General features: G+C 42.9%; 1 protein-coding gene across 1 annotated transcript; it reads left to right on the forward strand.

Moving 5' to 3' along the window:
* The first annotated feature begins 10,224 nt into the window (after window positions 1-10,224).
* On the forward strand, window positions 10,225-12,822 carry LOC116392770 (protein Hook homolog 2-like). Its single transcript, XM_031864504.1, has 3 exons — window positions 10,225-11,096; window positions 11,208-11,282; window positions 11,931-12,822. Exons 1-3 carry the CDS (start codon window positions 11,040-11,042, stop codon window positions 12,060-12,062), a joined length of 264 nt encoding a protein of 87 aa, XP_031720364.1. The 5' UTR covers window positions 10,225-11,039; the 3' UTR covers window positions 12,063-12,822.
* The last annotated feature ends 222 nt before the right edge of the window (window positions 12,823-13,044 follow it).

Consider the following 13,044-nt stretch of genomic DNA (forward strand, 5'->3'; position numbering starts at 1 on the left):
AGAAGTTGAGAAAATAAAGGTCAAGAAGATGACTTAACAACAACAAGAACAGCGAGAAAGGAGAAGCCGTGAGCCAGCTGGTCTAAATCACGTGCCATTACTCAGGCCACCTGTTGAGTGTGAACACATTGGAAGGATAGCTGGTCCAGCTGAACTTCAGCGTGTGAGTCACTCCCGATCAGCAGGGGAGATAAGGGAACGGCAGAGAACAGATGAAATGGACTCTTCCTCAGTGGAATCAATTAAGCTGTCAGCATTTGTGCGATTGGAGCCGGACCCGATGGCTGTGACTCAGGATGCTACCGGTGAATCAAATGGAAAACCAGCATCATTTCAGGGTTTCCGTCTGTGTTTTGGGGGGGCCTCTGTCTGGACTGATGGGAGGAGGTGGAAAGATGAAAAGAAAGAGAGAAGGAGGGTTTATTCCCCACAATGATGGTGTTTTCCAATCTGACTTTACAGTAAAACCTTTTCTTGGCATCATTGTGGGGGGAAAGAAAACGTGACAGAGTTCTATTACAAACACTGCTGTGATTAAATGTGTGGCTCTCTTAATGGGAGTGTGTACTTTTAGTGCGATTATGTGTCATTTTGTGGTTGCACGTGTTTTAAATGTTCTGTTCATTAACAACAATTTAAAAAGACATTTGGCAGGCTGTGTTCACCGCAATGAACAAAGATGTATGCAGTCCTATATGACCTGCAGTTGAACTGAGTAACTTCAGACGAGTCGGTGAACGAGTTGTTTTAGTAGCGGGGGGGTGAAGAAAGGAGAGCGGCAGCATCAACAACATTGGAGGAGGACCCATGGAGGTTAAAAGCTCCGTGCAGACGTTCAAAGACGTCGCGTCTGAAACTAAAAAGGGCCGGTTTCAAACTGCTCCAGTGACTCACTGCTCCTTCTCCCGGCTTTACGGGAAGTGGAATGTGTTTTTAATTCTTCAGGATTCCACCCCCCCCCACCACCACCACCACCACCCTCCTCCTCCCCTTCTGGTTGGAGGAGAGGAGGGTCAGACCATGGGTTAATGTTTGTCTGTCTGTGGGAATGTTGTGGTGTGTCTGTTTGTTCATGTGTGTGTCTCAAGTCTGTACTTGAGAGCAGATAGCCCAGATTATGTCATTGGTGTCGAGAGAGAGAGAGTTAGCAGAGCCGCTCCCTCCGAAGAGCCAAAGTGTGGCTTCTGTGTGTCTACTGAGTCCAGAGAATGAATTTGCTATCCGTCTGTGTGCTGTTATCCGAGCTTTTCTTTTCTTTGTTGACATAGCCGGACTGGCTGCACTTCCGCCGTAGTTTGCACTGCTAGCGCTGCTAGCGCCGTTAGGTAAGAGCTGCTTGCTATCGAAATGCTCCCAATCTCCAATCTTTAAAGCAAAAGTTGGACATTTTGATTTCATGCAGAGAATTATCACTGTTCATCACTGTGTGTTTGTTAAATATAAAGCTATAGTTAGCTTAGCTCAGCATAAAGACTGGAAACAGCTAACTTGTCTCCAATGGTAAAAAGATCTGCCCACTAGCACCCTAAAAACTCACTAATTTAGACGTTACATCTTGATCAAAAACTGTGTAACAACAACAAGTTGCCATTTTTATGAGGGATATTTTGTTTTGGACTAAAACGGGACCAGTGACGTCTTTCCTTCCTCGCCTGACAACCTCACAGTGAATAATGGAAGCACAGGTTCAAACCACAACACAATCAATGAAAAACTTGAGGTTTTCCTGTTAACCATTTCAGTCCCGAGTCAAAAACCTAAGTTTATCTGCCTCTTATAGCCTCAAATTAGCCTCCAACACAAATTTATTTTCCATTATTATTTTCGAGATAGTCAGGGTTACCTGAAAATGAAGAAATATTTAATGTGAACAGTGTGAAATTAATAATTTATGACGAATATATATATAAAGTTTAGTTTTGATTTGAAAAAAATCCTTTACAAAATATTTTCTTTCAGAATTTTGAAGTTGTCACTTTATAGTTAATTACAGAAAGATAATCCAACTATGAACTCTGTAGTCTTACAGCGGCTCATACATAAGGTGTAGTATGTTGTTAATATTAGGGTGTAGTATGTACAAAATAAAAAAACGTTTTGATGCAAATTTGTGATTTTACTAAATACAACTAACTCGTCTGGACTTGACATATTTGCTCTGCGCTTGTGCACATAGTTCCAGAAATACTGATGATAATAATGAATGATTTTGATTCCTGGTCTTCAGTCAGTGTTACAAATCATCTTTACCAGTAAGTGTCATAATAAAGAAGAAACATCTGTATAATTAGTGTTGATCAAATACATCGGCACTCCATCAAATACTGCTTTTCTCAAGCTCAAGTTGTTTTGTTTTTCCGCTTGTCTTACACTATACAGGTGTTGACATTCATGTGTCCACCCCTCCTGTACTTCTGTTGTGTTTTCGGTAGCTCAAGAATAATAAGAGCTTTTATTGTATCTGCCTCTAACCATCACCTTACAGAAGTAAGTGCAGAGTCTTGTTGTGTTGCCCCGTGGCTGTTGTCAGTCAAAAGCATCACCTCCAGCTCCAGACTGGCTTCCTTGGAAACTCTTGGCCTATTTCTGTTTTTTCTTGACGGGGGTTTTTCCAGGCTGAGGTAGCTATTTTGGTCAGATAAATACAATGTTGTTTTGGGAGCGGGGGTTGAGGAGCGAGGCGCAGATGAGATCACCTCTCAAGGCTCCTGAGCTGCAAAACAACAGGCAGCAAGACAAGACAAGAACTGCCACGAACGGAGGCGGAAAATAAAGGCTTGGGAAATTATTGACATCCCGTCCAGGATTGAGGTTGGCCCGAGGCGAGGATTCGAGAGACAACCTGTCCCTCTCTGTCAGAAACATCGGGAGAAAGATTTGGAAACATTTTCTTTTTTAAATCAGTGAAGAATTAAGACATGTTGCTCTGTGCAGCTGAGGAGAAGGAAAAGTGGTTAATGGCTGCGGAGAGTATTTTAAGGCCTTCACCACAGGGCAAACCAGACACGTCTGTATTGTGTTATGTGATTAGATGTGTTTGTGTTTGGCTCTGAGGCCATGGGAAAATGAAGGATTTTTTTTTTCTTGGCCAGATGGGAGCATACTACAGTAGACTTCATATTTGAATGATGAGAACGTCTGTCTTTCTTGCTGCCTCACTGTCTGTCTGTCTGTCTGTCTGTCTGTCTGTCTGTCTGTCTGTCTGTCTGTCTGTGTTTGGACAATGGGAATGACTTGTGCGTCTCAGTTGCCACACGTGAGTGTGTGGTGGTGTGTGAGCTTGTGTTGCCATGTACACTCATGTCTGTGTGTGTGTGTGAATGAGAGTTTATGACCATGCGGTTGTCTGCGGTTCCAGCCAGGTGTGGTGGTAGTCGCTCGGTGTTTGGCTTTGCTACCAGGTGCAACACCTGCATGATCTCTGAGACAACAACATCTGAAAGCGTGTGAACATGACTGCGCAGTGTTGGGAAGTAGCATTTACCCGAGCACTGTACTCAGGTATTTTAAGGTACTTGTACTTTACTTGAATATTAGCATTTTTTGTTGCTTTATACTTCCACAGATGTAAACTATAAAGTCTAATCAACACATTATGTTTGATCCGTATAAAAAACAGTTTAATGAGAGTTTTCCACAGAAAGGCCCAATCGCTTCCTGAAGTGTTGTTGCCAAGAAATAGTCTGGACCTTAACCCCTGTGTTGGTAGAAGGCTTGTCACATTAATTACATTATCATATGATATATGGACATGAGCGCGACCGTTATTGCCTGTTGTGTTTAAAGTTTGTTTGTTTACATAACAATGTCACCGACATTTTAGCCAACGTGATGCCAGAACAAACAGCAGGGTTTCCCCTCAGAAATGTGCATTGCGTAGATATTGCACATTTCGGTTAACAGAGCCAGAGAGTCCATTTTATTTATTGTTTTGGTTTTATTTATTCTGTTTTATTTTACGTCTGAATATTCTCTTTTACTTACGTTATTATGCTATTATATTATCATTATATCAGTGGCATAAAATGATCTTAAAATCACAATAATGTTGTTTATCACAACCTGTAGTGACTGATTCCAGCAACTAGCCACTCGGCTGGGTGCGGGAGGAGATCCTGTTCTTTACTCGCTACAGCAAAGAGATTCCAGGCTTTCACACTTTTGGGTGAGGTTCCCGTTTAATTAGTGTTCACATATACAATAGGGCAGCACTTATCTTCCTGGTCTCCCTCTGGTGTGTCTGGCTTGCGGTAAAAACCGTGCGATCTCCCCGTCACCCATGCCTCATTACCAGTCAGTTGCACCTGTGCCCCATATATTAATTACCTGCCGCAATGCTCCACACTGCCACCCGTGGTCAACCTGAGATAGGCTCCTAATTCAAACATATAATACACAGACATAACTAATGGCTCCTACACAACCTCTTCTGGGATAATGTATCGTCCAGCAAAAGTAGATATCGTGTAAGGCCTAGTTTTGTTTTGAACCTTTGGACAGAGCGAGGCTAGCTGTTCTTCCCTGTTTATAGTCTTTATGCTAAGCTAACCACGTGCCGATGGTAGCGTCATACTGTACACAGTGTTGTCTCTTTTGAATGTGATCATGTTTTTGGTTGAACATTGAACTGAACGTGTTTTATGGCACCCAAGAATTTACAGCATCCGTACTGGAACAATCAAAGGAGCGGAGACGTCCGCCACCGTCTATTCCATCCCCGCCTCAAAAGTCTCAAAAGTAAAGTACACCATAGAGCATCCGAACATTTAAAATAAAAACAAAGGAGATGAACTAGTGAACTTTGAGCTTACATTGACTGTACAGACACAAGAGTGGTAATAATCCTCTCACTTAACTCTTGGCAGGAAACCAAATAAGTGCATTTGCTGAACTGTGGAACCATTCCTCTAAGTCAGGCTTTGAGTGCAGGACTTCTTACAGAATACATTGTTGTATCGGAGCTTTTACTTTACTTTTTACTATAAAAATACCTTCTTCCTCCACCATTGACTAGTGTGTGTGTGTGTGTGTGCGTGTGTGTGTGTGTGTGTGCGTGTGTGTGTGTGTAAACCCTCACGCATCTGGAGCTCCTTAAAGCGTGTGTGGGCGGAGGGAGTTTTGTGGTAAAAATGAGGTCATCATTGCTGTTGATTTATGTGACACACGCTATTACTTACACTTCTGTGACTTCACCAACGTCTCTGCTGACAGCATGAATAATACATGTCCCCACCAAAGGATGACATCCTCCACTTTCTCCTCTCTCATCTGCTATTTCATAAAGTTTACTTCATCATTACTGACCCATGTCAGCGCGGAGTGTGTGTGTGTGTGCGTGCGTTTCTGTGTGTGAGTCGTCCCCTGTTTTGTTTCCACATCGGCTCCTGTGCTGATTATCTGCCATCTTCCATCCAGTTCAACAAGTTCAGCCTTCACATTGGTAGTTCATGAAATTGCACAACAGGATATAGGAAGGAGTGTATGCTTGTCTACGTGTGTGTGTGTTTCATTGACAATGCCACACCCTGGTTTCAGAAAAGTGATTGGCATGTGGTGATCATTACTTGTGGTACAGTGTGTAATCGTTGTCTTACTCTAACACAGGTGTCAAACTGACTCACCCCACAAATCCTTCTTCCGTTTCATTTCAGTCGAGTCACAAGACAAGTATTGATACACGCGGTACAACTACATTTTGTCTTTTCCAGAGCCATGCAGTGATTTGCTTGTAGCGCTGAGAAACACAACTGTCCGCCAGAGAGTAATAGTCATGGATGGGTGGCGGATCACATCCCGGATGTGCTTTTGACAGACCGGCTCAGACATTTTGCCCCCGAAGAAGCTCCCGGCTGAGCCGCAGGACGGCCACTTCCAAAGAGAGGTCACCGTGGTCAGCGCTGAACGGGCAAGAGCGCGAGGCCAGAGTGAAGGAGAGAGGAGGGAGGGGGTGGAGGAGGAGGGGGGTGGATCGGCGGGGGTGATGGGTTAGGGGACGGAGGACAGCCGTTACTGTCAGCATCCATCAGGAAGCCCAGGGGTGACATGGGAGCAGGCAACACAGAGGGAATAAAGGGAGGCGGAGGAGGAGGAGAGGTCAGGGTGGGGAGTCGGCCCTTAACTAGTCACCCCTCAGCCCATCGTTACAGCCCTGCAGTACACTTGCCCCACACCACCTCCTCCCCTCCCCATCTGTTCTCAATGCAGATGTGTAACCTTGCAGCTGTTGCATTTCTCAACATGTTCTTTTTTACAGAGGCATGACGGTTGTTTTACATGTTACTGCTTTTACTTCAAATTGTGAAGACTTTATCACTGGTGATGATTTGCCAAAACATTTCCAACACAGACGGGAGGAATATTAAAAATGAGGGAGAAAACCTAAAGAAGATGCTTTCATGCAGGACACTGGAGGTGACTTAATGGAGGGGTGAGGATACAAAACGAGGCACTTTCTGTTGTTTTCTTTAAAGGAATCATTCAAAATTTGAGGAAATAGACATTCATTTTTCACAATGCTCTCATGTCTCTGAAGTCCATGCTTCTTTAATCATTTATTTAAGGGGGAGAATTTCTTTAGCCTCATTATCAGATTGAATTAGCTTTTTGTTCCACTTCATTTGAATCGCTGAATAAATGAGAGACGTGGAGTCAAGCTAGAAGTAGAGAAAGAACAACAGTCAGCAGTAATGTAGGCAATTTGGCTTGGAATGAATGGTCCTTTAATCTAAAAACTGATCTTAGTATCAGAAGAAAGTCATCCTTTTTAAAATCCGGCTTGCTCACGGTGTGGTGGAAATCCCTCCCATCCCTTAAGTCAGCTCCACCTCACCCTCAGAAATAATAACATAATCAGTTTGACTTAGATAATAACCTGCAGTCTCACTGTGGAGACATTGTCCGCACAGTTTTCTTTTTCCCAGAGGGGAAAAACATGTTTTGCTGCTGCTGGCCTCTGCAGCCCAGACATAAACAGTGGTGTGGCCGTGCAGAGGAAGCTGTGAGGCTCGTGCTGCAGCAGGCAGCAGGCAGTGAAACAGGGACCAACATGTCTACAGCACTGTGACACTCAGGTGCAAACACTGTTTTGACAAATCAGGACTTACGGAATGATTCTGCAGTGAACACACTGTGTGTAGGGGGGTTTTAAGCTTTTTCACATCAAAGACTCTTCACCTCCGCCCCCGGCTCATCCCCTGCCAAAAAAGATATCTCCCCATTAGACCATGAACCCGTTTAATTAGATTTAAAAAAAAAAATGATATCCTTTGGATGCACTTCTGAGAAGACCGTTGTTGGTAAATATAACTTGGTTCAGAATGATATAACTGTGAGTTAATGCCAGCAGAGTAAAGAGCAAAACCTGTGAACAGAGCAGTCCTTAAACGTACGTATTGTGCTGAAGATTCGGGAGTAAAACATACTTTTAATTTCGATCCCCGGGGGATTCTGGAGCCCGCTGGCAACTACTGTGGCTAAATATGATTGTGACTTTTGGGTTGTATATATATATAGACCAGATAATACATATGTGCACACAGAGATCAAGTACCGCACATATGTTGAAGAAAGAAGAAGTGAGATTCTGTGGAGTGGAGTGAAAGGAAAATGTACCATTAAAGGTACAGTGTGTAGCATTTAGGGGGATCTATTGGTAGAATATGTACAGTGTGTATATATATATATATATATATATCCTCGTCATAGAGTCCGCCATGTGTCTGTAGCCTACAACAGTCCAGCGAAACACTGGCACTCTAGATCGGTCTATTTGCGTTTTTGTCTGTTCACGGCAGCCACAGGTCTACACGCTGAAGCACATGAGAGAAGTTTCAGTTTTTTGCAATCTGCAACGTCACCGCTAGATGCCACCACACACTGGCACGCTGACACGAGAAGATCAATACCACGTTTCTGTCTGGTCAATATGAACCTGCAGACAAAACGGCCATATTAGCTTAGCATAAAGACTGGAAACAGCTAGCCTGGCTCCGTCAGAAAGTAATAAAATCTGCATACCAGCATAATGCTAACATGCTATGTGTTGTTTCTTTAATCTACACAAAAATTAAAGTGTAAAAATAATTTGCGTTTTTTTGCAGGAACAATTTTTTGGCTTCTCTACTGGTTACCTGGCAACCTCACAGTGACAGTGACGAGGAAGTTACTTCCTGGAAAGACGCCTGACTCACTACCCCCCTTTAAAACCACATGGGCTGTTTTCATTCTTCATTTTGTATTAATCACACAGATATAATGTGCAGAGGTGCTGGTTAGCAGTTTAGATTTTGTTTAGACTGAGCCAGGCTAGCTGTTTCCAGCCTTTATGCTAAGCTAGGCTAGACAGATGCTTGTGGTAGCTTCATATTTATCATAAAAACATGCGATTAGCATTAATCTGGACATTTAACACTCTGCAAATTTACCCAAAATGGCAAATTTCCTGTAGATAAAGATGAAGAAATATGTTATCAACTGGGTGCTTTAAACACAAACACACACACACACACACACACACACACACACACACACACACGCACACATACCAGCACTCCCAAACAAGTCTTTCTTTTCTGCCATCCATCTTGATACCATTACGCTGTCAGACAGACCATTAACAAACAGTTGATTCATTGTGGGCCAGACAATACTGATAAAGTGGTCTTGTTTAAACAAAGTCAGTACAGCAGATGGCCAGAAAGATACTGTCTGTGATTGTTACGGAGAGAGAGAACCAGCCTGTATCCGACAAGAGCTGATAGACAGACACACACACACACACACACACACGGAGAACCAGACAGACAGGTCCTTATGCACAGAGAGTTCTTCTTGTAAAGCTGGGTGTGTAAGACAGGGAGTGCCCGAAAGGCACACACAAGCAGACACAGACACTACAGACAAAAACAAATGTGAAAGTACAGGGTTAGAATTGGTACAATAAACACTGAGTGGAGTCACGTGCGTTTACTCAGTTGTTGGATCAGTTACTGTCGTATGTGCGCCGGTGTGTATTTCACTCAACAATATTTTGTTTCCATCGTGTCTTTCAACTGCTGCTCTGTATCCCTTATCATCCATCAGTGTTTTCTTGACTGCGCACGGACTAAATGTCACTATTTAAATGGAAATTCCAGTTTTGTACAACTTTGTCACATATTCAAAGCTTCGTTGACATTGGTAACGATAACAATGTACGCGTTAAGTTGATTGCTGAGATTCCTGTGACATCACTAAAAAGTCAGACGATAAGAAACAAAGCTCCCAGGTTAGTCTCTCAGTTGGAAAACAAAGACAAACAGTCAAATTAACTCTCTGTTGTTATCTACCACAGTTTAAAGTCCAACTTCCTGGTTCAACTTTGATCTACTGTACTTACAGCAGACTTATACGCACACAGTTTTACTGCATAATAAAAGGTAATCACTGAGGTTTCAGGTGGGCACACCTTCACCTTTACCTCAAAATGAAGTGGTGTTGACGGTCTGGCTAACAGCTTGTGTTTCTCTCCCTGTTGGACTCTATTATAGTGAGCTCACCATGTTCCCAGATGTCAGAGTACAATGTTATTACAAACGATGAGAATGATGATCAAAACTACAAACATATGACCTAATTATCCTTTAGTTGTAGGGTATATATGGAATATGGGCTGCCTCTTCTAAAAACCTAGCGTCAACAAGTTTGCTTCATGAGACGAGCTGATGCGAGGAAACTGATTGTGATGAAGCAGAAATCTTTAGGAAACTCAATCCACCGGACTGCAGTTCAAAAACCAGAGCAGTAGGAGGAAGCTTTCACAACAGATGTTCAGCGCCTGCTTGTAGCTAACAGGAATCTGCAATGCTTCATGCGTTTCTTGTGGCTTGCGTCTCTGTCATAACAGAGCAAACATTCGGAGATTTCAGATGGGGCAGATTCCAAGAAACTCGTCTGTGAAAGTTTATTTTCTTCCCACATTTCTGTTTGTTTCTTTCATTTTTTTTCTCAGTTTCCGGAGCACATTTCTTTTCCACAGAATCCCACAAACTGAAAATACACAGCGGCAAATGCATACGAGCGTGTTTGATAAGTGAAATGTGCAAACACACGTTAACTTGTGGCAAATATGGTCAGATGGTTTGTGAGGAGCTGCAGCGTAGATTTCCGTCTTCATTTAGAGAGTTTCAGTAAGCCCGTCTGCTCCTGGTTCTAGAGAAACACGCTCACAAACACAGTTCTTTGAAATCCTCCCCCACACTTGTGTTTTCACACTTAATGACAAAAACACAAACCGCATTTCCCCTGAAGCCAGCACAAAGACAGGAATGTGTTGACCTTTGTAAAAGCTGACTTGGGGGGAAACAGGAAACAGAGAGCTCTGGTGGACAACTAGCCACCAGTGGCCAGGCCTCTTCTCTGTTGCTTGATCTCGTCTGATTTGCTGATACTGCTGCTGGCCTTTGATGCTGGTCAAGTGATAATCAGGGGAACTACAGCATTTCTGGGTCACTGAAACTTGCAATGACTCAGTTAAACAGAAAAACAAGCACTTACTTGTGCATCTTTGTGGAAAGCGTGGCATGACGCAGCTTTAAGAGTTTTCCTTTGTATTCTCTTATCAGCACCATACATGTGTTTTTTATTGCTGTATCAGGTCATGATATCTCTGCTGATAATGATTATGTAATACCCAACTTAACGTGATAGATGTAGACACATGTCACATCTATTGTGAAGCTAATTGCTTTGTGTTATAGTACATACCTTCTAATCTCCAGGCCGTTGAACTGACAGCGAATGTGCCTGAGTCAGCAGGATGGTATCTTTGACTGTGGCGAGGAGCCAGAGCATTTAAGCCTGCAGCACCTCTCCATATTGTTCTGTCCGCCACACAACAAAACCAGGGCCTCCGTTGCAAATTATAGCCAAGAGCGGCACTGAGCTGCAGACAGACGGGGCAGGTCAGGGGTCTGCTGGTGTACAAGTCCTTCAGTCACGCCAACATTTCTTTGCTTCTATTCGGGATTTGGATTTGTCGCTGTTGCGCTATATCTCGAATAATGACCAGCGAGGAGGAGGCCGGACCGTTTGATACCCTGACGACAGCTGTCGCAGAGGTGGGTTAGTGTCCGTCCAGACTCTCTGAACTACTTGTTTGTTGTGTTGGTCATTTTATTACATTGTGTTGAAGTGATTTGGTAAAACAGCATTTCTAATGTGACTGCTAGGACACTCGGGATGATGATTCAAGGTCCAGACAGGAAAAAGAGGAGAAGCTGATCCTGACAGCCTGGCAGAGCATGGTGAGCACACGAGGACAGAAAGTCCAGATAACTGTGTCCCGAAAGACTTTCAATCAATTTCAATGAAGGGATGTTCATCAGAAGTACATGCGTCAAAAGTATTCAGTTATTCAAAACCTGCAGTCCACAAGTGGTTGCGTAGATGACACAATAAAGGCTGATTTGTTTTTTGATGCCTTTTTTCTCAACAATTTGGTATGTTATGGTCAATTCCCCTGTACTGTCTCTTTGTCACTGGTAAGTCCACGGGATGGGAAGGATGTGAACAGCCAAGTGTTTTCTCTGATACTCAAAGTATTGTCTTTAAACCCACAAGCGCGGAGCTTCATCTGACGGGCGGATCGTTCCCGCTATCCCTCACTGGCTTCCCACAAGCAAGCCCCTTAATGATTGAGCCCTGGTCTTGTTTTAATGCACATTTTACTCTGTGTTTGGAAATGTTTTTTGTTCACTCGTAGAGCTGTTATGGCTCTAAGGCAAACGTTACACTCGGTCTTAATGCTGCTACAGTGGTGGTAGCAGCAGCAGAAGTAGCAGAACTCGTTATTATTTATGATAACAGGTCTCAGTCCGGTGTGGTTAACAGGCCTAAATTATAGTACTGTCGTGTTTCCACTAACAGCTGACAGTTGTGTTTGCCTCTTGCAGTCTTCAGCTCTGCGGCAGCACAGTCTGTATAAGGATTCCAGAGCTCCAGGCCCGGCTCAGTCTTTCCTGGCCGAGCAGAGGCAGTCCACCCGGGCCAGGAGGGCGCTCTCCCCCCGGCTGCAGCCCGGGTAGGAGCCTCCATCCGCAGGGAGAAATGGAGGAGGTCAGCCCACTCATGGCCATGCTGGGATGCAAGGTTGTGGAAGAAGGTGTCAATTTTCTGTAATTTGTTTTTCATTGAATTACAGGCTGTACTCTGTTTGGTTTGCTGCTATCACCTCCTGCTGGTCAATGTTGGAATCTGCAGTGATATTTGTGATTCCATGTAAAAACTAAGGGCTATAAATCACTGTTTTTATATGTTTTATACCTAAATGTGTGCTTGTCAATACGATTTTCTGCTTCATTCCTTATTATATAATATTTATACATTTATTTTTGCAGGTAAGATACAGAAATAATGCAAAACAATTACTATTAATTCCGTCACTAATGTAAATCGGTTATGTTATCTCATTTGTTTTATTCAATAGTTGTTTAAATTGAAAATACAACAGACAATGCATGAAAAATCATTTTATTTACACTTTTATTAGCTAATAAAAGAAAATAAAGTGAAACTGTCACTCATTTTATCTGTTTCAGCACCATTTGTTTCGGTCCAAACTTTGGTTAATGCTAAGATACTTGTGCAGACTTCAGTAGTCAGGCAATATATTTATACTCTTCAATATAATGTGCAGACAATTGGAAAACCAGAAACATTTTCTTCCTTTAAACACAAACCTGAATGGTCTCATCTCCTCTGTACACATGTAGCTTTGACATGTTTAGCCTAGCTTAGCACAAAGACTGAAAGTAGGGGGAAACATCTAGCTTAGCTCTACCAAAGGTTCCTTTGAACAACTCCAAAGCTGTTTCACTGTGTTTGTATTTACTGTATTTAACAATCGTAGAACTAAAAAAAGGAGCTGCTGGTTTAATTACTACGAAGCTAGCTTAATTATTAAGCTAACTGCCACATGACACCTCCGATGTCCTGTCTCATGGTGAACTCTGAACTAATGAGGATGCCTCGGTGAGTAATTTGCTAGATACTAAGATACAACATGTA

The sequence above is a fragment of the Anarrhichthys ocellatus genome, unplaced genomic scaffold (genome assembly GCF_004355925.1).
Source record: "Anarrhichthys ocellatus isolate YVR2014 unplaced genomic scaffold, GSC_Weel_1.0 scaffold31, whole genome shotgun sequence".
In the NCBI taxonomy this organism is placed as follows: Eukaryota; Metazoa; Chordata; class Actinopteri; order Perciformes; family Anarhichadidae; genus Anarrhichthys; species Anarrhichthys ocellatus.